The sequence below is a fragment of the Curcuma longa genome, chromosome 20 (assembly GCF_044706935.1).
Source record: "Curcuma longa cultivar G26 ecotype Majalengka, Jawa Barat chromosome 20, ITB_CL_G26_1.1, whole genome shotgun sequence".
Classification (NCBI taxonomy): Eukaryota; Viridiplantae; Streptophyta; class Magnoliopsida; order Zingiberales; family Zingiberaceae; genus Curcuma; species Curcuma longa.
The window spans coordinates 4,453,680-4,478,760 of NC_133880.1; the positions used below are offsets into that span (position 1 = coordinate 4,453,680).

The window sequence follows — 25,081 nt, forward strand, 5'->3', positions numbered from 1 at the left end:
ATATTTGCCTTACTATATATTTGGCGATGTCGCTTGTCCAGCAAGGCCTCCCTTAATGGCATATCCCATCCCTGCTGGATGATCCGCAATATCCAGATGCGTGGTATGCACTGTCATAGCCCTATCCCGATCGCAGTCGGAAATCATTGGGAAGCGAATTCAATCATGGCCGTCTCGTGTTGTAACCCTATGGGGATTTTCTCGTGTTGTGATAAATAACCAGGTCCGCCTTTCTTCACTAGTTTGATCTCTTAGAGTTGCCCTCTTCGTCTTGTAAGTGGAGGTTGGCTCAGTTAGAAGTGAGGATGCTGATCCAGAGGATGCGTTTCCCGCTTCGCGAGCGCCGACAGACTCACTTCTTTTTTTAGTCGTCCTGCATCTTCTTCCCGCATATGTGTCCCTAGTGATTACTTCTCGGAGAGGCTTTCCTGTTGCTGAATATGTGGTGCATGGAGTTATATTGTCCTCTCATGCTCTCATGGAGTTACGGATAGGCCTTCGGAAAGGTATCCATCCGGTAAGTGCAAGTGCCTTACGGACAACCTCTTAAGCGGTCATATTTAGCAGTTCAACAGGTCCGCCCCTAAACAGCTCAACTTACTTGGGGAGTCTTTCTTAAGGGCCATATTAGAGAGTCTATGGTCCTGCGGGCGTTCAAGCCCACTCTGCCAGACTGCCAGCAATCCTTCCCGATCCTGGTGACAGATTTTCCTCCTAAAGACAGGACTTGGGGGATTTCTAACGCTACTTGAGGGTCGGTGGGGGGATAAGTGTGCGGGGTATCGCCTACAGATGAGGCCGATCCCCGTACTGAATAGTGCCAGTTCTCTCAGGCCTAGGGCACATTGAAAGAAATTGGTTGCGTACACAGAGATGCACGATTCTTTTTTCTCGTCCCCCATCCAGCTAGTTCTTCCCCTCGGCTAGATCACTATCCCCTTGGACTATCTAGGTTCCCCTTGTGATAGATCAGCCTCTCCTTTTGAATTTCTTCCCCCAGTTTCGTCTGTTTAGCGACCTTAATTACCCAGTCGGGTCAGGAGGCGTCCCTTTCGGGCTTCCCTTTTCAGTTGAGCTTTACTTGTTGATGATTTGAGTGAGTTAATATACTTATTGGTTCAATTTTGTACCAGGTTTAGGGTGTGGCTGCACCTCTCTCGTTCGGACAGGTTTTCGCCAAAGTTTTCACGCGCTGCCGGTTACGCTCGCGACCATACGAGTTTGTGTTTCAAGAGTCAGACTCCACTTTCAACGATCACTATACTTGAGACTGATTTTATAAGTTGAAAGATAGGGCTTGAAAGCCCGCTTGCGGAGCCCAGTTTTTATAGTCTGCGCTAGAACCTCGTTTTGTGGTATCGTGTGTGTAAGGAAAGGAGTTAGGTTTGTTTTGAATATCATAGCAAAATCCTTAGTTTATTGGATGTAACCATAATTTAGTATATATAAGAGTTATATATACAAGAGGATTAAATTATGGATAATAAACTTAAATTAAGTCTGTGATGAAATTAATTAAAGTATGGGATCTTTAATTAAAACATCACTAATGCGGCCCATGAACATTTTGAATGTGACTGTCTTATCCGGACCGTCGATGTGGAGACATCTAGCTGGGGGCATTTATATATAATGAGATTATGTAGGACTTGGACCGATTTAATTAGAAATTTCATAATAAATTCCGTTACACTATGAAATTCAAATTAAATCATAAAGATGATCATATATGGATAGATCTTAATCCTGAAGTAATTATAAACTCCTATTTATTTCTATGTAATTCTTAATTTGCTTGTTTAAAGTTTGCAATTACGCATTCTCAACACTTGCATCTTAGATTTACATTTGAAATGAATGGCTGGGAATATAAATTTACAGATATGGAATCCATTCCTTCTTGCGAGAAGTAGAAAGATAATTCCCTCATTTGTTAATTCTGGAACTGAGTGTTGGGCCCAATCGATTTATAATAGAATTATAAATTGAACCACTCACTAGTGGATTAATGGTAAATGAGGTTTAAAAATAATTGGAGAGGTAAACGGAAAATTTCCTAGCTCCAATTATGAATTATCTATGGAGGATTAATCCGTATGTAATGATTATATCAATGGACGACTCTTTTCATAGAGTAAAATATTCTATAATAAAGAAGAGTGCAATTCCATATTTTTAGTGGAGTAATAATGGAAATAATAAATTGAATAAATTAATTAAAGAGTTTAATTATTTATCCAATTTATTGAAGCTTCTTATTATAGGTCCATGGTCCCCAGTACGCCTTCTTTATAAATGACGAGCTAATAATGCAATTTAGAAATCAAAGGTAAAGATGGAAATTTGTTTCCATAATTCCAACGGCTTGGAAATAAATTAAATATGAGATTTAATTAAAATTATAATTATGTGATAATTATAATTTGTGAATTATTATGGTAATATCCAAAAGGATATTAATAATATCTTCAATATATTTGGAATATATTAAATATTATAAAATCCAAAAGGATATTAATAATATATTTGGAATATATTAAATTTTATAAAAGGTGATTGAATATCATTTTACCGTGAAGGAAAAAGGATTTTGGAAATTCTTGAATAAATCGGTAAAACAAAACGAAAAAGGAAGAAGAAAATCTTTGATTGATCTTTCTTTTGATAAATGATCTTCCCTTATTTTCCATAGCCCCACTCTCCCTATATATGTTTTCATGAGTTGGAAACAAAAGGAGAGAGAGCAGGAGAGAAAAATAATTGATTTTCTGAGATTTGTATTTTGGAGTGCCCACACACTACCGTCAATAGAAGGATCGTACTGGAAGGCTGTGGTTTCTGCGCACCCAGAAATTACGAAAGAGGAAAACTACAAAGAGGTTAGTTTTCTAAAAACCTTTCTTTTGTAAATTTAAATTATTCATTGATTTATATTCACATGTGTTGATTAATAATTTGTGAAATTATATAATCGCTTCCGCTATATTTTGATCCGATCGAGAATTGATAATCTGTATCACCGGAATAGTTTCGGAGGCTCATCGTATTTTTCCTAACAGCTATGTCATGGAAGTTCATGTAACAAGATACTAGGAGGCATACCTAACCAATATAGAAAAATATTGAGCATCCAAATTAAAACATTTGCAAATGTTGATCCCGACAACTACTCGAGTTATATAATGAACTGTGCTCTTTCAAAGAACTTGTTGTCCAGTCTCAATATGAAAGACGACGTCGTTGGTGTCTTTCAGACACCATCGGAGTCAAGCCAAAAGTTATTTTCGTGGCCACAAAATAAAAAAATTATTACACATATTTTTACTATAAGGCTTAAAATGTTCGTCTCCTTTCCTCTCCGTAGTAAGCAACTCAGTTTCGTCTCTTCTAACCTTCCCTCTCAGCAATAAGCCTCCTTTCCTCTCTACAGAAAGCAGCCCTCCATCTCCTTTTTATCTTCGTAGTAAGCCAGCAAGCAACGCCCTCTGTTCCGGGAATAACCCATGGGGGTACCTGGTTTGACTCGAGTCTGATCCTGGTCCCTCCCACAAGTCCGATCAGCCACAACCACAGTCTCGATTGACCCGGTTCTCTCCCCTACTTCAAAAAAGAACCGAATCACCCCTTCATCTCCTTCAGGGCCGAATAGTCCATTCGGCACAAGCCTGCTAAATCCCCATCCGGCACAAGCCTGCCGAGTCCTCCATCCGGCACAAGCCTGCCGAATCCCCATCCGGCACAAGCTTGCCGAGTCCTCCATCCGGCACAAGCCTGCCGAGTCCTCCATCCGGCACAAGTTTGCCGAGTCCTCCATCCGGCACAAGCCTGCCGAATCCCCATCCGGCACAAGCCTGCCGAGTCCTCCATCCGGCACAGGCCTGCCGAGTCCTCAGCCGACTCCTCAGCAGGCCGAATCCGAGTCTTCAGCCGACTCCTCAGCAGGCTGAATCCGAGTCCTCAGCAGACTCCTCAGCAGGCCGAATCCGAGTCCTCAGCAGACTCCTCACCAGGCCGAATCCGAGTCCTCAGCAGACTCGTCTTACAGTGCCCTGGCATGTCCCATCATGTTCTCTGACTGGCCCACGCCCTTCATTTATTATCGCCGCCCTCTCTAAACACCCACGTGGGTAATGATATGACGGTTACCTACCAGAGATGAGACATCCTCTTAATGGTGACGATGACAGGTACACGCTTATCTCTCCTTAAAAAACCACTCCGTCGGCAGGTAAGGGGGCCGAACTCTCCTACTCTCTTTACACGCTCAAGTGCTCCGTTTACTGTTCATCTCCTTCCTTCGCCACTGTCCTTGACTTGAGCGTCGGAGTGGTCGCGCCGGGACAACACCCGCCCATCCTACTGACGTTCTTTGTGTTCTCAGGCCATCTTGGAGGTTGCCACTGCTCATCATCCACTCCGGCGAAGTCTCCGATGACCGTGAAGCTCTCCTCAGCTCCTCACCTGCTACTGTTCATCACAGCAGGCTGTCCCTGAGGCTCTTCCTGTTCTCCCTCAGCTCCGGCGAAGCTCCCAGCGACCCTGAGGCCACCATTTCCCTTAGCTCCGTCCACTGTTCATCACTATCCACGAGGAGGTCCGGAGACGCGTCCAGAAGCAGTTCTCAACCGAAACACCCTCCATCTAGACCACCTCCTTCTGTCTCTGTAGCAAGCAGATCTTCCATCTCCTTCCCTCTCCTCATCAAGCCAACAAGTAGCGTCCTCTGTCTCCATCCCTCTACGAAGCAAGCAAGCAACACCTTTTGCACAACATGCCCTCCACACAGCAAGCAAGCAAAGGTAACTTTAATTCGACAAAAAAAATGCAAGGCAAAGACGCAACCGCTTGCGTTGTGAGGCAATAATATTAATGTGGCATCTACCGGAGCGCCCGCTGCCCCACCAAACAGTAATGCGAGCACTGCCTCGCTAGGTAGCAATGTGGCCGCTCATGAAGCAGCCATTGCTTACAAGGCATGGCACGACCGCCTTGCAAGCGACCGCTGCTTTGCCGGCCATGTCATTGCTTAGTGGAGTAACAGTATGTAATAATATTTATGTTATAACATTTATAATTTTGTGACTTGTATAATGTAGACTTTATTTATTTACTTAATATTCATATTATTAATTATTATAATATAAATTTATTATATTCAATAATATTTATATTATAATCAATTTCAAATTAAAATCCTGCAAAAAAAAAAAAAAAACAAACTTAACCTATTCAATAATATTTATATTATAATATTTATGATTTCGTGTTTACTTAATATTCATATTGTTAATCGTTACAATATAAATTTATTATGTTCAATAATATAAAAATATTTATATTATAATAATTATAATTTCACACTTTCACATAATTATTGACGATTTATCATGTTAAATTGAAATCGGATGTGTCAAAAAAAACTAAAATCGTCGTATAATATATTTGAGAGGAATTGTGTAATTTTACAAATGAGGCTGTTGGAGTAAGATGTTTTTTTAAAAAATAATAATAATAAAGGGACGAAAACGCTCCTTTCGTTTTTACGTTAATAACTTCAATAAGTACAATTTAGCTGCCTTCATAGCTAAATACAGTCAAACGACTTTAAACTCCATCCAGTAATAAAAATGTAATTAGTTGCTTATATCATAAAATAATTTTATGATTTCAGAATTCACATCCAATTAGCTAATTAAAAATGTAATTAGTTGCTTATATCATAAAATAATATTTCAAGAGACTAAAAAAGGGCATTATTTGGAATATTTCAAAGCATTTTTCAAAGTTAGGGGGGTTCAGGAAATTTTCTTCGTCATAAATTGTAAAATAAAAAGGTAATCAATCGCTGTGTTTCCACGGCTCCACGGAAGAAGGCGAAGGGAGAGTCAGGACGAGTGGGCAACCATGGCAGCGTCGTGGATGTACGCTCATCTCCGACGGTGGCTGGTGGAGCACCCGGTGATCGAATCCTTCGAATGGAGGCCCAACGAGACCTTCGGCGCCTCGATCCCTTTCGTCGCCACCGCCGTCGCCTCCTATCTCACCCTCGTTCTCCTCGCCCGCGGAATCCTTCCCCTCCCCCGGCCGTCTCCCGCCCTCCTCCGCCGCCTCTCCTTCGCCCACAACCTCTTCCTCCTCCTCCTCTCCGCCACCATGGCTGCCGGATGCTCCCTCTCCGCCGCCGCTCGCCTCCCCTCCCCCCGCTGGCTCTTCTGCTTCCCCCCCTCCGCCACCGCCCGATCCGGCCCCCTCTTCTTCTGGGCCCACGTCTTTTACATCTCCAAGCTCTACGAGCTCGCCGACACACTACTCATCCTCCTCTCCGAGCGACGCCGCCTCACTTTCCTCCACGTCTACCACCACGCCATCGTCATCGTCATGTGCTACGTCTGGCTCGCCAGCGCGCAGTCCCTGATGCCGGTCGCCCTTGTCACAAACGCATCCGTCCACGTCGTCATGTACGCCTACTACCTTTCCAGTAGTGCGGGCTGGCGATGGCCCCCGAAGTGGAAGCGGGCCGTCACGGAGCTTCAAATCGCGCAGTTCGTCTTCAGCTTCCTCGTCTCCGGCGTCTTCCTCTGGTACCACTTCGCCGGGGGTGGGTGCGAGGGGATGCGCGGCTGGCTCTTCAATGCCGCGTTCAATGCCTCGCTCCTCGCCCTCTTCGTCGACTTCCACCTCAAAGCGTATAAGGAGGCTAAGAAAAAGCGCAAGACTGCAATTGCCGCTGCCGCCTCCCCTTCCTCATTGGAGGAGACTGCGATGTGATGGTACAGTTGCGGCGGTGATTAGGTTGGACAAGCTCCATTTCTCTGACCGGGCGGTGATGGGATACGACAAGGAGACGTGGACGCCTGTACGCCGCATCAAGTTAAACTTTCCTATTTTTAGTTTATCTTTGAGCAAGAAGAAACTCTCATTGGTTCATTTTAGCTTTGTCACTTGTCATATTAGCTCCTCCAGTGAGAGAGATGAGCTATTCACCTAAAGCAAAAGGAACAGGATAACTACCAATTCCTATTGCCTTTTCACAGCTACGATTATGTTGTCACTTGTCATACTGTGGTAAGAGTTTTATTTTGAGTTTTGCAAAGAATGAGCAGCTACATGTATAACCTTCTTGACCAATTAGGTTTATCTTATCAATTATCATTTTTACCTTCTGATTTAGCTGTTCAGGTTATGCCCCTTGTTAAATAATCAGTCTTGGTTAAATGAAAATGTTAAAATGGTCTATTTTGCTTTCAGACCATAATACCACTGGCACATTGACTAAAATCTTTTTTAGGTTTGATTTGGATCGCAGATTGCAAGATGCAAGAGTTTGAATATTTTGTGTACTAAGCGTGTATAGCTCTACCTTGCTTACATTTTGCTGTATTATCCCAGGATTTGATTATTCGTTGACGATGTTTTGTTGTGATTTCTCTAAAGATATCAATTGATCTTTGTATCCATGCTGCTTAAACAGGTTCTGCTGTATATATCTATATATATTTATTGTGTTGTTGTATTATAAACTTTCTACTGCTTTTACTCCTACTAGATCAATTTATTATAGTGATTGCTGACAGATGACTACCTTTTACAGACTTCTCATCTTTGCACATAGTTTTCAACTTAATAGCTTTCTTCAGTTCATATATTACATTGATTTTAGCTTTGTGCTTACTTTTTTTTGTCCAATCTAGTATAAGAGTTCAAGAAATGAAAATGTAGCTCTTCTTAAATAGCTACTGTGGAATATGCAAACTTTGCACCATTCTTCTTCATAGATATCAAGCTATAAGTTCTGAAGCAAACACAAATCTATTTAGCTGGCTAACAATTGAGCATAGATAATGAGATAAAAATGTTTGTGACAGCTATTGTTAGCTAGGTTCCTTTTTTGTTACGTATTTGTGGGGCATAAAGCATGGGCCTTTAAATCCATGTGGAAAACATCATGCTTTCAGGGCAGAAGGTTGTGTGAATGAGATGTATGTGGTTGTCTGCATAGATGACTTGTTTTTGAATGTATCCTTTCTGTTCCCTGATCTCTTTACTCTCCTATTTTTTTCCTTCTGTTTTTGTGTTCATTTCTACAAGTCAATTCAAGCTACAAACACTGAAAGTAATGTTTGTTGCTATTTGAAGTTGATACTTTAGATCCTGTTATGTTCAATCCAAATATGGACATTCAATATGGACTAAAAGAGATATGAGCCTTCTTTTATTGTTACCTCCAGCTCATATAACCTTCTTACAAGAAAAAGATCTGATTCCTGTTGTCATCGAACTCACAGCTGAACTCTTTTATCTCAAGTTTCATTTCATTGCAGAAATGACTGTATGATACATCAAGAACAAAGTTTTACAGCTGCCTGCTATCTTTTACTATCTCAACATGTAGAAGATTATGAGATGAAGTCTAGTAGATAGATTAGCTAAAGGCAAATTTGGTGTTCATAACACAAATAGAAGCAAAAAATTGGATGAACCTACAAGTATTTTCCTAGAAGAAGCTCCACAGGTTGAAGTCATCAATCTCCTCACACTCCTCCCAGGAATGGATCAGTTGGCTGATCATCTCATCTGTGAACTTTGGTGATTGGCAGGTTCCAACTCCAATGTAAGCTTCATCATCCGTCTTTTCATTTGTGGTTGAAGTAGCTGAGCTTGCCATTAGAGGATGATGATCTTCATCGGCATCAAGTGATCGAGAAAGCGGAGGAGGAGGAGGTGACGGTGATGGAAAGGTCGTCGCATTGGCAGCTGCTGCAGCAGCAACTCTTTGGATAGACTTGGGCGACATGACAGTGGCAGGAAGGTGGTGAGGGGGGAGGGAGGCCGGGAAGTTCAGGGTGGCTGATGAGCCTCTGACACAGAGCAGGGCTGCATCGTAAGCCCTCGCCGCGGCCTCCGGTGTGGAGTAAGAACCAAGCCATATCCTGGTCTTCTGATGTGGTGCTCTGATCTCTGAGACCCAAGATCCCCAGCTCCTCCTCCTCACTCCCTTGTACTGCCTCCTGCTTATGCTCGGGCAGCGACTGGAGCTTTGGGTGCCAACAGAACTACTCTTCCCCATGGAAATACAAATGGCGATAAGTAAGCTTATTCTCCTTCTGGTTTCTCCAATGCTCTCAATGTGTTACTTGCAAATTTATAGACGACACATGCGCGTAGATGGTTTCCTTTCCTTGCAAAGGTTTGGAAACCAACCACAAAAGTCCATGGTCGCAAACTCCAGGTTAGTTTATTTATTTGTTTATGTTGCAAGGACCAAGGATTTTTGACTCGAGCAACAATCAATGGCTTAAGAATAACTGAAACTCTGTTTGTTTTCCTTTCAAGTAAGCACATACTCATTGCATGAACCAGATTCAATTCAAAGGCGAATGCAAAGGGTACTATCGTTGAGATTGGAGCCAGTAGACAATCTGGTTTGTCACTCACCTCTGTCCATCATTTCTGAAAACAAACATTAAATATACAGTTGTTGGCATTGTGGTCGATCATTCATTTCATGCAAGGCATTGAATAACGAAGCGGCGAAGAAAGGAGGCTGCTTCCAGTTTCACATTGGCATTGGCAGTGGAGGATGCAAAGGATTCTGTCAGGGCGTGGCGGAGCCCAGTTGTGGTTGGAAACTGGAAAGGTACATGCTTTCTGCACCAAAGCCAACATCTGCTTCTTAGCTGGAGCCGCGTCCATGCTACTCCATTTTCAAAACTTTTTTTTTTCTTTTCAAATCTCGACTTTCAAAATCGATTGGATTGATATTCAAATTTTGATCTTCTTATCTATCCTTTATAGATTTAAATTTATACTTGGAAGGTGAGGAATTGGAAGGCAAACCAGTGTGCTTAATATTCTAAGGCTGGGAAGGAATGGGTTCTCATTGTACCGAATCCACGTGAAAATGTTCTGTTAAACCTTTTATTTTATTTTATTTTATTTTTGTTTTCCCACTTCTTTTCCTTTTTCAACACCTCTAAGGCTTGTATCATACCTGTCTTCTTCCTTTATTTTCTTGTCTTTCTAGGACATCATTTAAAGGCTTTTAAAATAGTAGATTATTTAGAAAATAATTCATAAATCGTGGAAAAGAAGTACATTTTGTTTATATTTAATATATCTCTGAAATAGTACGTACGTATTTGTATTCTTTAAAAATATGTTTAATAAAAAGTATGTTTCATTTTGTTTTTTCAGCATGATATATTTTTATTCCTTAAAAATTTACTAAAGTCCTAGCAAATAAATAAATATGATTTAATAGCCATGGGAGCCTTGTCGAAACCTTTCTTTCCTAAAACCTTTTCCTTGATCCTAAAAAAATCTAAGAAAATAGTCGACTAAAATAAATGATGTATTTGTAGCTATTTAGAACCATGATATAATTTACAAGGATTATAAAATTATGTAATGTTTTGAATTAAGCTCCACGAGAACTAATTGAAAAAATCTACAAAAAAATTAATTGAGTGCCAATGAAAGTAAAAGTAAAAATAAAAAATAAAAAATAAAATACTTTTATGACTATTTAGAATCCATAATGTGATTTATGAAAATTATATAATTAACTTTAACACTCAAATCATATTTTGCTCAACAGTTCGCTCCACTGATTTCATGGGCCGATTTAGATTTAAATGGGCCGGCCCATTTTGGCTGGTTTGGTTCTTCCGTCATCATTATTATTCTTCGCCTCCCAGGCTCCCAATCCCTAATTTCATTTTTCAACCTCCGATCTCGTGGACTACTTCCAATCGGCTGCTTCAATCTTTCTCTTCCTCGGCCCCCTGCCTCCAGATTGCTTCCCGTCTAGCAATCACCTCGTTTGGCTGCGGTAATCCCTTCTATTTTCCGTGACAATCGCCTTTCGTACTCCTGCGTGGCAACTAATTTTGGTTTCTTCCTGTCCTTCGATGAAAATATCGACAATCGGAGGCTATTGTTTTTGGTAAAGTTAAGATTTTTTGGTTGATATTAGTCTAAGTGACTTATCTGTTCAATATGTCGTTTTTTTTGGGGTTATTTTGCTTTGATTGTTTATGGGATTAGTGTTGCCAGAGAAGTTAGTTTTTGTCTTTTTTTTAAAATCTTTAATCGGATCTTTTCTTGCTAGATTGATTGAGCTTGTACAAAAAGAGATGCCTCGGACGGTATCTAGATCTCCTTCTTATAGGAGAAGGCGCTCTCCTTCTCCCCGGTACAGCAGCAGGAGGAGCAGAAGGGATCGCAGCCGATCCCCCTATTCTTATAGGTGATCTGCCTTAATTCCCATGAGCGTTCACTTGTCTGCTTTTATATCGTTTTGGTTAAGGTCGGGTCAGGAGAACAATGGTTTTTCCTAACTATAGCTAAGGTAGCTGCTTGTATCATGTTGAGCGTTTCTAAATGTTACCCATGTAATTGTCTGAAAACGTCTCTCTATTTGTAGAAGAAGTCGTTCTCCTTCACCAAGATGGCGAAAGAGTCGCTCTCCAAGTCCTCAAAGAAGAGTTAGTCGATCTCCGCCTCCAAGAAGACACAGAAGGCAGAGGAGTAGGAGCATATCAATTTCGGCCATAAGCAAGTCAGAAAGCCCTAGTCTTGATTTGCATGAAAGACAAAGACTGGAAGAGGAGAAGAAACGGTAAGAGTTTATCCTCTACTCTGGAGAGGATCTTGAGGCTTTAGTTTAGTTGCAATACTTCTGTTCTGTGCATTTTATGGTGTGTGTGTGTGTGTGAGGAGGAGGGAGGAGGGAGTGGGGGGTGCAGCTGGAGTGTGTGTTTGAAGTTTCAACCTTTATATTACTTGTAAACAAGAAAGATGAATATAGTAGGGTCTGTGTTAGTGAAGAATAAAAAGGGGACACCTTTGACAAGTCCTATGTTTAGACTGCTTTGACACTCATTCCTTCAAAGCAGTTGATAACTAAAGTTTCACTAGTGTCCTGAATTTATGAAGCTACTTCACCTTCAGTTAGTGTTCTTCGGAGGGACTGGACTGGCTAGCTTGACTAAGTCAACCAAGAATTGGTGCCAACTTCAGTAATTTGGAGCCCTATAGCAGTCATAGGTCACTTAACTCTGGTTGAGGATTGATCAAACCTCATGACGACCTGGACCAGCTGACATGGTTTTAATTTTTCTTTTTGTTTTCAGTCTGGATTTCCTGAGCTGGGGAGCAAATGCCCTGAACAACCCAGTGGCATGTCCCAGTATAAAAACAGTGCAGTCAGTGACATTTGCTATTTGTTTTCCCTGCACTTCCAAGTGAAAAAAATGAAAAAGAAATAAAAGAATGGGAAATTGCACTGTCTCTGCCTCCCATGGTTGCAAATTGAGAACTTTTATAGTGTGGCAGCTGTGTATTAATGATGGAGAAATTGTTGTGTTTAAGTGACTAGTTTTAAACCTGTACAAGTTACTTGACATTTTCTTCCACAGGCTATTCTCAAGGAAGCTACTGGTATAGTTCAACTTGTTATATTTGATGATGCAATTGGTGCCTGCTTTATCTACTGTTCACCAGTTTGATAATTCATTTGTTTGGATCTGGATTCTTTAGAGGTATGCCTGAAAAACATAATCTTGTATTTAAGGAAGGCTTGGCAAGTCATGATTAATGTAACTTATCATGCTGTTCAGTGATCTAGTTCAAGGCTGTTCATCTGGCTTATGAGAATATCCCCAGACTCAACATTATGTTGCTTTACTTGACAACAGTGCTCTTGTTAACATCCTGATTCTACGAACAGGCGACAAAAGGAAGCAGAACTGAAACTCATAGAAGAAGAAACTGCTTTGCGGATTGAGGAAGCTATCAAAAAGAAGGTGGAGGAGTCTCTAAACTCTGAGGAGATCAAGCTTGAGATACAAAGACGAATTGAAGAAGGCCGTAAAAAGTTAGTCGTTGAGGTTGCAGCTCAACTTGAGAAAGAAAAGGAAGCAGCTCTTGTTGAGGCAAGGGAGAAAGCGGTCAGTATAGTCATTAGGATATGCATGCTTGTGCTTTGTTATTGATAGATAAACATAAAATATTGATTGGAATCGAACTACTTTATTCACTGTGCTTTGCCCCATTGGCCTTGCAGGAACGAGAACGGAGAGAGAGGGAGGAGCTGGAGAAGATGCTCGAGGAGAACCGTAGAAAAGTGGAGGAGGCCCAAAGGAAAGAAGCTCTGGAGCAGCAGCAAAAAGAGCTGGAGCGGTATCTGGAGCTGGAACGAATTCAGAAAGAGAAGGAAGAAGCAATGCGAAGAAAGAAGATGGAGGAGAAAGAAGAAAAAGCAAATCAGACGAAGCTATTAGGCAAGAACAAGTCTCGTCCAAAGCTATCCTTTGCATTCGGAGTCAAGTGAGAGAGAAACTGAGGAATTAACTTTGGCTGCTAAATTCTGACCAAAAAGTTCAGGACGTGCCTGCCATTGCCTTGGTACCAGCTAATTACCAAGTGCTGCTGAAATTGTGGAGATCAAACTGAATCAAGAAAATTGGATGATTTACGCCATGTTTGTTCTTTCCCTCGCCTATTTAATCATATGGCTAGTTGGCTAAGCTTGTTGAAAGATTGATATGAACATAGCAGTTGATGGTGTAGAGATATTGCAGTGTACTAGAACATTATGCATGCGAAAATCCAATCATCTCTCGAGCATTGTAATGTGAAACATGTTTTTTTTTTTTGGTTTTTTTTTAAAATTCAATTGCTTTAAATTAAAAAATCAAAGCAAAATAGAACAATAATTGAATTCATTTATTTTAAATTTCTGTTATTTTTAATTTATTGTTCGCCTTTGCTATAAAAGATCGTGGGTCTTCCTCTTGTTCCGTGTCACCGTTCCCCACCAAGGACAATTATCGCTGCCGAGGAAGGCCCCAGAAGATGGCGAAGTATGGAAGCTCAAGGATCGCATCTCTCTCCTCGTAGTCATCGATGGATTCCGTGCCGGTGAATTGGGACGCGCTCGACTCGCTCGTTGTCGATTTCGCCAAGTCCGATCGCCTCCTCTTCCCTGAGGACCCCTCCTCCCCTTGCTCATCCTCCTCCGCTTCCCGCTCCCTCCGCCTAATCCGCCAGATCCGCCGCTCCATCGAGGCCGGGAAAATCGACGCTGCCATCGACCTGCTTCGCCTTCACGTCCCCGCGCTCCTTGACGAACGCCGGATACTCTTCTGGCTGCAAAAACAAGTAATTTTTCTAGCCTGAAGTAGTCGAATCTCTTTTAGAAAGAAAATTAGTTTTTTTTTTATTGCTGAGGGTAAATATTTTATCGTAAAAAATGCTTCTTTTGCAGAAATTTATTGAGCTTTTGAGGAGTGGGACGGCGGGGGATCGTGATTCGGCTATTCAGTGCCTTCGCGTTGATCTTGCTCCCCGTGCCCTCGATGCGTACCCGGTAAGTAATTTGTTATTTGTTTCTGCTTCTTTTAACATTTTGACCAATGATTCTTTTGATGAATAGGACAGGAATATTATGGTTGGTTGGTTATGGTTGGGTATAGGAAATTTACAACTAGCGTTGCTCTTGCTTGCGTGTTGGGATATTTTCCTTGCTTCGACTTGTGGCATTTTGTTGCTGTCCCTTCGTTTTTTGTTGCGTGTATTGGAATTGCAGCAACATGGCTGCCAAGCTAGAATGTTTGAGAAAATTTCGTTTGAAGGTTTCACAAACTAAACATAGAATGCAGAACAATTAGCTTCTTCACCTAATTAGCTTGTGCTGGCTGTGAAGATTTAGATTGCAATAAGCACGCTCTATTTGTACACTAGAGTATCAGATTCAATGTAACTAGTAGCCCTCTACCTCTCTAGGCTGTATAGAACTAGACTGCCCCTGTAAAGTTCGATGAGCTCATTCTACTTTTATACACAGGATTGTCAGGATTCAAGTTATCATTTATGATGCATAGAATCATAGACAGTCTTGGACTACTTATGGCTGACACAAATGTATAGACTGACTAGAAATTAAAGCTTATCTTGACTATTGTATTGAAATTTCTAGATATAACTATCATCTTATACATTTTTTTTCTTCATGTTATCATGATTTTGATTCATTTGCAGAAGGGAGTGTTTTAGTTGTAAATCATTGGCTCGTGTAATAAAATTATTAGAAGTTTTTTAGTTTTGCTACAGTTTATTGTTCATGGTTTTGACTTATTATTATTTTTACTAAAGTTTAACTAATATTTTTCATGTTGAGACATACCTTTTTTCCACTCTTCTTTTTAAGTTCTGACAGTTTTTTCCTACCTGAAGGAAGCTTACGAGGAGTTCAAACATTTGCTTTTGGCATTAATATTTGACAAGGATGACCAAAGTTCTCCTGTGGCTGATGAGGTATTGACTCAAGCTCTCCTTGATATATGCAATTGGCAGCTTATTTCCTGTTCTGACTTGATACATGTAGATATATTTGGGTTTCTCTTTTGTAAAACATTCTTTGCAGAAGCTCTTAATGTTTGCCTTCCTATGCTATAAAAAGCTCGCCGCTTATTTTATTTATACTGAGTGCATAACTGTTGGAAATTGTGGTGTTTACTTTTGACAATCCATGATCATAAGAGGTTATGTTCTGAAATCTAATTAATTCCTCCTTTGATTGTTTTACAAAGTGAAGTTTTGACATTTTGCATGTTGATCATAATTTGAATATGGTGGATACAAATTTACTAGCATTTGGGTTTTATATGCTCTAACCAGTAAAGTGTTTTCGTTATTGTTGAAATGTCTTGTGGTAGAAGTAGCATAACTGAAAGTTTCAAGTAGGCTTTTGCTGTCTGCCTATGAATCCAATTGTAGAATTGTAAGATTGAGGTTCTGAAAAAAGACAATGTCTCATGTGAATCAGTGGTCTGAAAGAAGACGATTGGATCTTGCTGGGCTTGTAACTTCCATATTAAGAGCTCATTTGCATGCCTATGATCCAATTTTTTCTCTGACGTTAAGATACCTAATAAGGTATTTAATTTTCCTCCTTTTTTATAGTCTAAAAATACATGCTTGCATTTATTAACTTGTAACAGTTTTGGTGACCTTATAATTTCTTTATACAGCATTCATAAAATGTTTTGCTGCCGTCAAGGTGTTTCATCCCCTATCTTGGATCTGACGGAAAGATTATTGCTTGAGGGCAGGGATCCTCATGCAACACCACAGGATACTGTGTACGAGGCACCTCCTTTTGATGAAGTTAGTAACTGCCTTGATTATTAGTTGTCTTTTCAAGATTTTATTGTATTAGATATTTAGATTCATGCCTTGAGTTTAAACATTCAGGTTGATGTTCAAGCCCTAGCACATGCTGTGGAGTTGACAAGACAAGGAGCAATTGATAGCTTAAGAATGGCTAAAGGAGATCTGTTTCATGCATTTCAGGTTCTTCTCTGATGACACATTTCTTATGTTGTACCATTAAAAACACTATTTAGTTCATCATTGTCTATCTTTTGTTGTATCTTCATGGACTTCCAATAGTCAAATTCATTTGCACTTAACACCTGAAAGCTGGAATTATATACCTGCATATTTCATGTAAAATATGATTGTTGAGTTCTTAAATAACTTTCTTATGCTCACCAAGGAAGTCAAGGATTGTCTTTTTCTTGAGTTATGGTATTGTACCTGACCTAGTATGAGTATGATACATTTCCAATTCACAATATGCTTATGTATGTTGCTGGTCTAGACACCTCTCTTCAGCTAATAAATTGCTGTATGAAAAATGAAGTTGATTTGGCAGGTTGATGACCATTGACACTTCAAGCATAAGAGAATTACAAGAAAGAAAGAAACTATTGCTACCTACCATAAGGACTCCTTAACATCAAAGCTTGTGCAGAAGTGTTTAGATGATATCAATAGGTGCTGTAGTGGTTAGGTTTGACACAATAAGTTATACCCCTCAATGCTTGCTATGGGTGTCAACTCAATTAAGAGGAGGATGCAATTTAGAGAATGCCACAGTTTGAGTGAGCAACATAGTTCAAGACTAGATTGTGAAGGATCCACTGACGGGTCTAACTCAGACCATAGGATCTGAAAGTAGGATTTTAAGAACACAAAACCTACTCAAATTAAACTCACTAAAATCATAGACCAATGACAAATGTTTCACGTTGGTAGCATCTAAATGAAAAACAACCAAATGTAGCATATCCATGTTTTTGTTCAGAGGGATATTAATAAACATGTTTTAGTAAGCAAATTATGTTTATATCAACATCAGCAACTAGTGCAAACACGCAGGCACAATGTACTCATTTAGAGACACTCTGACACATGAGTGACCATCAGTTTTCTGTAATTAATCAACTTATATAGAAAAGCAAATCAGTTTGGCAAAGCCTATTGCTGCAATATTATAGCAAATTGAAATGTACTTTGCTGTGAATAGAGAAAAGTGGGGAGGAGAATTAGGACCTAGGAAGGAGGAAGAAGAGACTAGGAAAGAGGAGATGAAGGAAGAAGAGGAAGAGAGGAGGAGAAGACATATTGAAAGGGGGAAATAACAAGTTGGATAAGGGAGGGTGAGGACTGGAGAGGGAACATTGATAATTCTTAAATAGTCGTGTGTTATCCACTTAAATGACCAAGCTGTTGTAATAGGGAAAAGGTAGATCTTAACAATAAAAGAGATGTGTGAGCGAGGTGGATTTGCCATTGCATTATATGCTCCTAATGGTAGGATGTATTAACACCATTATTTCCTGCTTATTTAGTGAATCAAATCCATTATTTCATGCTAACTTATTCAGTGGAAGTCATTTATTTCCTCTTCTTGGATTTGTTACAGAATGAACTATGCCGAATGAAATTGGATCTTTCAATTCTCGACAAGCTTCTTCATGAGTATTGCATTTATAGGGGCATTATTGATGGTGTTTCTCATTCTCCACCAGGTCTAATGTGGTTTCCAATGAGTTCAACCTCTAGTACAATAATTAAATCCTTGTTGTTGTCGCATTTCCCTAACATCTTTTGTTATAGCATCAGAACAAGAAAATAATTCATCAAGAGACTGCTCTTCGTCAAACATAGAATGCACCAGTAGTAAATTCTCTGATGGGGAAACTTCTGTGGACAATGCCGATGCTGAAGGTGTTCCAGAATCTTATGCTGATTCAACAAGCATTGGTGAAATAAGATTTGCATGTGAAGCGGTTGACAATAATGAAAACTGTAGCACCAGTGATGTTACTCATCAAGAGACTTCTTGTAGAAGATCTAGGAGCAGCAGAAATTATGCAACAGGACAAAAAAGACGGAAAAAATGGAGAGGACGGGTTGAAGAACAAGAGTATGCTCCATGTTCATCTCTGCTGGAGATGCCTACCCAAGAATTTTCGCATGTGCCAGTTGGTTGTTTGGAGGATCATGTAAGATTGATTTCATTTTTTCCCTTATTAGTGAAGTCCAGTATTTATAGATTGATTATTTTGTTCTCTTATTCAGGTATCAAAACATTTATTTGAAAGTATGAAACATGTAGAGAATAAATATGATATTATTCTAGAGATGAGGGATCTGACTTACAAGGGGATGACTGCAAAAGTAGTTGAAGAAATAAATGTCATTGATCCAGACTTCTTTACGCAAAATCCTCATCTACTTTTCCAGCTAAAACAGGTAACTTTGCTATCTTGTTATCTTTGATAAACTGTGGTTTGTCAATGTTGTTCAAAGGATTGGAATCATTTTAATCTATGCAATGTTTTCAGTTTGAGTTTCTCTCTCTAGTCAATAGCGGTGATCATGAGAAGGCTCTTATGGTGGCACGTGCTCATTTAGCCCCTTTAGCTACAAAAAATGAAGATCTGTTGAAACCTTTGAAGGAGACATTAACATGTCTACTTAAACCTTGTGAAGAAGTTCTTACAAAAGCAGTACCATTGCCCATCCTTGCAACATCTCTGCAGGTGAATCCTTGTTTCCTTGATTCAAGCAAAAGAGGGAAACAGTCTGATTGAATCATCCTTGACAATTTATTCTCTTCCCTATTAATAGTTATTATTTATTTAATGCATGAAAGTTGTTTCAATAACAGGGTTGAGTCAATTAGTTGTATTCTAGATTAATATTCATTACATCCAGAAAATGTAGTTTAGCATTTCTGCATCATTAAAAACCGTCGTGCCAATTGATGTCTTTTCTATTTGGGCAGGTTGCAATGGGCTGGAAGCTTGGCATTCAAGAACCACAGCTAATGAAAATAGTGAGAGCGACACTTCATACACACAATGAGTGGTTTAAGCTTCAGATGTGCAAAGACAGATTTGAGCAGTTCTTGAAAATAGATCAACTGAAAGAAATTGAGTATCCATTACTCAGTAATCCTGCAGCCAAGCCATCTGCAGATGATACAAATGGATCTTCTCAAATGACTATATGTTCTAATAGCAAACTTCAGGAAGATGGTAGCAGCCCTCAAGTATCACCTGGTGAAAATGTTTGTGATGAAAATGCCATACTTAAAGTTATGGTAAGTCTTGTTTGGGAAATACTGCACTCCTCTTCTTGCATAGCAAGCACACAATTGTTTACACAACTTGCAATTGTTTTGTTACATCAATTCAAAATAAGATGCCAAGAATCATGTTTAGCATGAAGGAATCATGGCATCTCCAGACAATCAATGATCTCACTCTGAGAATATCTATTCTTCTGCCTCTGTTTACGCTGATATAATTCCTCGATGTCTACAGGAATTCCTGGCTTTGCCCCGGGCAGATGCAATTCATCTCCTAATGCAGTATAACGGGAATGCCGATACCGTCATTCAACAGATTTTTTCATAGATTTGTTGTGTAAATTATAATTTTATTACTTCTCAACTTGTTTATTTCTGTGTATTAGTTCATTGAATTGGTCTACAGCTTTAATAAACCTGTGATATACGATTAAAAAAGGATTTCCATCAGCGTGTTCAGGAGCCTCACCTGCTGTATAATTTGCATTTGAGCTTTATATTTTGCAGGATTTGCTAAATGGAGCACAGTTTATCCCCCTACCTCTGGTCAACATTCAAGAGCAATCTTGGACAATCAAGGAAGCTGTTCCTGTTGAAGGAAGCTGTTCCTGTTGAGATCGCCTTTCTGACGTGTCATCAATCTCCTGGCCCGATAGCTGATTGGGCAGGAAGAAGAGAGGAAGACGACGAGCCTCTTGAGCCTGACGAGCTCCACAGCCCTACAAGCATAGAGAAGATGAGGAAGGAGGTTAGGAGTGCTTTGACTAAACCACTCCGATGTTCAAGTTAGTCTCAGTCTAATGAAGGAGGAAGGAGCAAAGTAGTGAAGATGAGCTGAAAAGGTGATGATTATTTGTACCTATATCTACAAGGAATGGGAGTTATATAGAGGATGGGGAGAGAATAAGGAAAATCTATTTTGTCCTTAATTAAGGAGAATATTCATGTGTGGAGATTTTGTCAAACAAAATATTCCATCTAAATAAGGAAAGTGCTCCATCGTAGTCACAATAGCGAAAAGACATATCATAAGACGTTATTATGCCACATTAATAGGGGAGTAGACTATCATATCACATGATCACCTATATTCTTCTATCAGCGGCATGGCGGATTAAGGAAAAGGAGCGGAGTTGGTTGAGTATTAAACAGGGCACTGAGGGAAGTGTGGTCGGTAAGGAGAGATCGACCGTCAAGTCCCATGTCGATCCGTCGGGTTGGGTGTGGGACCCCGACCTAGATCGCCCTCTGAGTGGAGCTCGGACCCCCAGTTAAGCAAAATATCGAGTTGATAACTGACTAAGCTAAGGGTGCGAGACCTAACACTGAGTCGAATGTAGGAGCCTAAGTTGGGACAATTCTGAGTTGAGTTGTCTGCCCGATTCGATCGAGTACTGTGCCAAAATTATTGAACTAAGGGGTAGGACTTGTCCAGTCGACGTTGAGAGCCTATCATGGGTCAGACATATCGTTAGACGTGTCTTCAAATTAGGATAAATCTTGATCTCTGTGTCTTTAAATTAGGATAAATCTTGACCTCCTTGACCTGATCAGACCTATTATCATTAGAGATTTTGCTCATGGGATGATGTGGATGGAGATTTACTTTTAATAAATTTTGATACGTTAATGGAAATTGAAAAGGATATGAAACACCGAGAGATGTTATGAAAATATTTTAATTTATTTTAGAGTGAGAATTTTATGAGGTGTAAATGTAAAGGCATGAATTTATATACTTTATAACAAAGTTAAAATACAAAAGTGCACGAATGCTTTTCATCTTCTTTTAAAAAGTAAATTAACAAAAGAATCACAACGATTTGACATTTTACAAACGTGTATTATTATTATTATTATTATTATTATTATAGGTTCAATTCAAACTGCCCTCCGATGCAAAAAGAAGAAATGAATAAATATTTCCAGAAATAAATAATAAATATCATTTTAAATTCTACCCACCGACGCCCTATCTTTTCAAACAGAGGCATCGCTCCACGACGGGGAAAAGCAAGAGGAGAATAATGGCGAGCGGCGCTGACGATAGAGTTCCTCTCCTCCGCGGCGAGCGAGAGGGGGAGTGGGAGGAGCTAGGGTTGGGGCGGCGGTGCTGGGTTGAGTCCAAGAAACTGTGGAGGATCGTCGGCCCCGCAATCTTCGCCCGCTTGGTGACCTACAGTATGAACGTCATCACGCAAGCTTTCGCAGGCCACCTCGGCGACCTCGAGCTCGCCTCCATTTCCATCGCCAACACCGTCGTCGTTGGCTTCAACTTCGGCCTCATGGTTGTTTTTCCTGCTAAAAATGTCAATGTTTTGCCTCTTCCGTCCCTTTTTCTGAATCCCATCTTGTTTTTGATTTTGTTTTAATTTCCGCTGTGATTTTACGCAAGTTTTATTTTTTTTTCTCGATTGTGCTCGACGCTCCCATCTTGTTTTTTTTCCTCGTTTTTTTTTCGTGCCACATTTCTATAATTGGGAACTGGACGCCCTAAAAGCTGCCTTTTGCGCTCAGATTCAGTCGCTCTTTTGCAGCTTTCAACTAGCGATCCTCTTTCAACTGGACGGCATCGCATTGTTCTTAACTTGTAATTTGATGCTCAAAATTACAGGAAAAACAATAATGATTCCGAGTAATAAATTTATCGCGGAATATCATACAGATTTTGTGATGAAAGTCTCATTGGTGCATTGCATTCGGATTTTAGTCAATTTTGTAACTTGGTATTGTCGATGCTATCTGCAGCTTGGCATGGCGAGCGCCCTGGAAACCCTGTGCGGGCAGGCCTTCGGGGCGAAAATGTACCGCATGTTGGGCGTCTACTTGCAGCGCTCATGTATCATCCTCTTCCTGTTCGCGCTTCTCCTGCTCCCCGTGTACTTCTTCGCGACGCCGATCCTTTTGCTGTTGGGGCAGCCGCCGGAGCTGGCGGAGCAGGCTGGGAACGTGTCTATCTGGTTCATTCCCCTGCACTTCTCCTTCGCATTCCTCTTCCCTCTCCAAAGATACCTGCAGTGCCAACTTAAGAACTCCATCATCGTCGCGGTCTCCGCCTTCGCCGCTCGTGGTCCACCTGTTTGTGACTTGGCTCTTCGTGTCTAAGCTCCAGTTCGGCCTCATCGGGACCGCGCTCACCCTCGACTTCTCTTGGTGGGTCGGCATTATCTGCCTCCTTGCGTACGTGACGTGCGGCGGCTGCCCTGAGACGTGGAATGGATTCTCAATGGAAGCCTTTTCCGAGCTGTGGGAGTTCGTTAAGCTATCGGCCGCCTCCGGGATCATGCTCTGGTATTCAATTACTCTTGCTATTCAAGCATGACCAAAAGGGACTCATTACTGATTTCTTGCTACTTGTCGTTCTGCAGCTTGGAGAACTGGTACTACAGAATACTGATCTTATTGACGGGGGATCTCAAGGATGCAGAGATCGCCGTGGATGCCATCTCTGTTTGGTATACTGCCTCAAATCAATTACATGAGTAAAATTTTATACCCAAATTAACTAACTGTTTTGTTAATAGCATGAGCATTAATGCTTGGGAATTGATGATTCCATTGGCATTCTTTGCTGGTACAGGGTACGTAGACACTAACTAAACCATGTTACTTTCTATCTGTCTTGTTCTATGCTTCCCTGTGGTCGAGAAACTATGTTCTGTGCTCGTTGACATTATCCATTGTGGTGATACACTAGAGTGAGAGTGGCCAACGAGCTCGGAGCTGGTGATGGAAAAGCTGCAAGGTTTGCCTCCATTGTATCGGTGGTGACTTCTTCTTTGATAGGTCTAATCTTCTGCGTTCTTATCATGGTGCTTCATGATAAGTTCGCCTTGATCTACACATCAAGCTCAGTCGTTATCAAAGCTGTGGATAAGCTGTCTGTTCTACTGACGCTCACAATTTTTCTCAACAGCATACAACCAGTTCTCTCTGGTGAGTAGTTATATTTTCTGTTGTCACTTTTGCATCCTATTAGCATCATCCATTGGTCTTTTATGGCAGCTTAAATTTTTGATACGATAATAATATGATGAAACTTGTGTTAGTCTTATTTCCAAACAGAGAACTAATTCATTATTCTCTAATTGCTAGATAAGATCTATGAATCTTTTGCAGGTGTTGCTGTTGGGTCAGGATGGCAATCCTTTGTAGCCTATGTTAATATAGGTACATACTACCTGGTTGGGATCCCTATTGGGGTTGTAATGGGATGGATTTTCAAATCTTGGTGTCTCGGTATGTATCTGGTTCCATATGCATCATACTTTTGAATTGTTTGTGCATTGCAAAGCTTAAATTTGCACACCAAACATCAGTAAGATGAGATGTCAAAAAGCCAGTAGAAACCTTGTAATGTTTCTTACTAACAAAGAGGCAAATGCAGGGCTTATGGGGAGGAATGATTGCTGGAACTGCAGTACAGACGTTGATTTTAGCCATAATTACCATAAAATGTGATTGGGATAAAGAGGTGATTTTATCTGACAGTATTACTGGATGTTTAAAATGGTTCTGTTATCGTGTTTGATTGTTTAATCTACAGGCTGCAGTTGCTCAGGAACGTATGGAGAAGTGGGCTGGTTCAGCCAGACAGTGAAATTAAAAGATCGTTGCAACAATTTCACATAATAAATTCAGCAGTAGGTAATAATTTTATTCTTATGTGATTCTTTTAGCTTAAAGGGCTTTCTTTCATCTCCACTTTTCCTTCTTGATTGTTTCTTAGGGAAGGAAGTAGCCTTCTTCTTCTTAATTAGTTGCAGACTTATTTTCTTCTTTGTTTTCTGCGTTCGTCAAGATCACAACTTTTTCTATCATTGTGCCTTGATCAATTGTTTTTCGAATCAGAAGTAAAACGAGGGTAAATTTGTAATAGCACAGAAAGAGGCTGATGACTAAAAAAATTGGTAAACAGTAATTACAAAAGCGTACCGGCCTGGTGATGATCAAAGACGTCGGAGAGCAGGACTCTGACCTAGAGGGCGACGGCGGCGCATGGGTCAGATGTGAGGCATGGGGCATTGTGGATGGTTGGCGTATGCATGTGACATGAGAGATCAGGAGTAGTGAGGAGGATGATAGTGCCAAGATCATACAGTGTGGGGTGTGCAGCAGCAACGTGAAGTAGTAGAGTGAGTGAGTGGAGTGAGGATGGAGTAGAGAGAGGTGGGGCGGGGCTGCACACACAGCAGGCAAGGCGCGGCGCGGCGGCAACAGCAATTGTGTTGTGTGTGTAGCTGCCTCCTGCCTGCTTTGTTTTTTGTCCTGTCTTCTCTCATCTAGTCTCTAGCTGTGTGGCTGTGTGGCTGTGTAGCATCTGGTGCTGTGGCTGTGCTCATCTGCTAGGCATTGTGGTCACATTGGCTGGTCTGTGGCTGGTCACATCTGTGCCTGTGTAGCTGTTTTTGTCCTGTCTCCTGTTTTGCCTTGTCTACCTCACTGTGGCATGTGTCCTGTGCCTGTTGCCTGTAGTACTGTCACATCATCATCATCTCTCTGCCTCTGGTGCATTGTTGTGTGTGTGTGCTGGTTGGTGCATAACATCATCATGTATGTGTCTGTGGCCTGTAGCATCATCATCTCACATCACATTGGCCTGTGCACATCACCTGTAGCTGCATGGTCTTGGCG

At 40.7% G+C, this 25,081-nt stretch overlaps 5 protein-coding genes across 7 annotated transcripts; 4 read left to right on the forward strand and 1 right to left on the reverse strand.

Moving 5' to 3' along the window:
- The first annotated feature begins 5,863 nt into the window (after positions 1-5,863).
- LOC141812904 (fatty acid elongase 3-like) lies at positions 5,864-7,252 on the forward strand. Its single transcript, XM_074700855.1, has one exon. The coding sequence runs from the start codon at positions 5,905-5,907 to the stop codon at positions 6,766-6,768; it is 864 nt and encodes a 287-aa protein (XP_074556956.1). The 5' UTR covers positions 5,864-5,904; the 3' UTR covers positions 6,769-7,252.
- Positions 7,253-8,335: 1,083 nt separating this feature from the next.
- LOC141812907 (uncharacterized) lies at positions 8,336-9,077 on the reverse strand. The gene has a single exon (XM_074700858.1). The coding sequence runs from the start codon at positions 9,065-9,067 to the stop codon at positions 8,495-8,497; it is 573 nt and encodes a 190-aa protein (XP_074556959.1). The 5' UTR covers positions 9,068-9,077; the 3' UTR covers positions 8,336-8,494.
- A 1,655-nt stretch (positions 9,078-10,732) lies between these two features.
- LOC141812906 (uncharacterized) lies at positions 10,733-13,657 on the forward strand. Of its 2 annotated transcripts, none has more exons than XM_074700857.1 (5): positions 10,733-10,945; positions 11,111-11,248; positions 11,426-11,620; positions 12,731-12,950; positions 13,067-13,657. In XM_074700857.1, exons 2-5 carry the CDS (start codon positions 11,136-11,138, stop codon positions 13,331-13,333), a joined length of 795 nt encoding a protein of 264 aa, XP_074556958.1. In that variant the 5' UTR covers positions 10,733-10,945; positions 11,111-11,135; the 3' UTR covers positions 13,334-13,657. The 2 variants fall into 2 exon arrangements, with proteins under 2 accessions (XP_074556958.1, XP_074556957.1); XM_074700856.1 differs by having other exon boundaries at positions 10,735-10,831.
- Positions 13,658-13,826: 169 nt separating this feature from the next.
- LOC141812903 (uncharacterized) lies at positions 13,827-20,037 on the forward strand. 2 transcript variants are annotated; one of them, XM_074700853.1, is made up of 12 exons: positions 13,827-14,163; positions 14,270-14,371; positions 15,238-15,318; positions 15,830-15,939; positions 16,035-16,170; positions 16,258-16,356; positions 17,774-17,879; positions 17,968-18,356; positions 18,433-18,606; positions 18,699-18,896; positions 19,142-19,459; positions 19,683-20,037. In XM_074700853.1, the coding sequence occupies exons 1-12, from the start codon at positions 13,909-13,911 to the stop codon at positions 19,773-19,775; spliced, it is 2,061 nt and encodes a 686-aa protein (XP_074556954.1). In that variant the 5' UTR covers positions 13,827-13,908; the 3' UTR covers positions 19,776-20,037. The 2 variants fall into 2 exon arrangements, with proteins under 2 accessions (XP_074556954.1, XP_074556955.1); XM_074700854.1 differs by having other exon boundaries at positions 17,974-18,356.
- Positions 20,038-21,474: 1,437 nt separating this feature from the next.
- Positions 21,475-24,305, forward strand: LOC141813121 (protein DETOXIFICATION 27-like). The gene is given in 10 exon segments (XM_074701024.1): positions 21,475-21,735; positions 22,196-22,510; positions 22,512-22,738; positions 22,816-22,902; positions 22,972-23,028; positions 23,145-23,383; positions 23,567-23,670; positions 23,672-23,686; positions 23,835-23,921; positions 23,994-24,305. Coding segments are annotated over 10 exon segments (1,446 nt in total). The 3' UTR covers positions 24,048-24,305.
- The last annotated feature ends 776 nt before the right edge of the window (positions 24,306-25,081 follow it).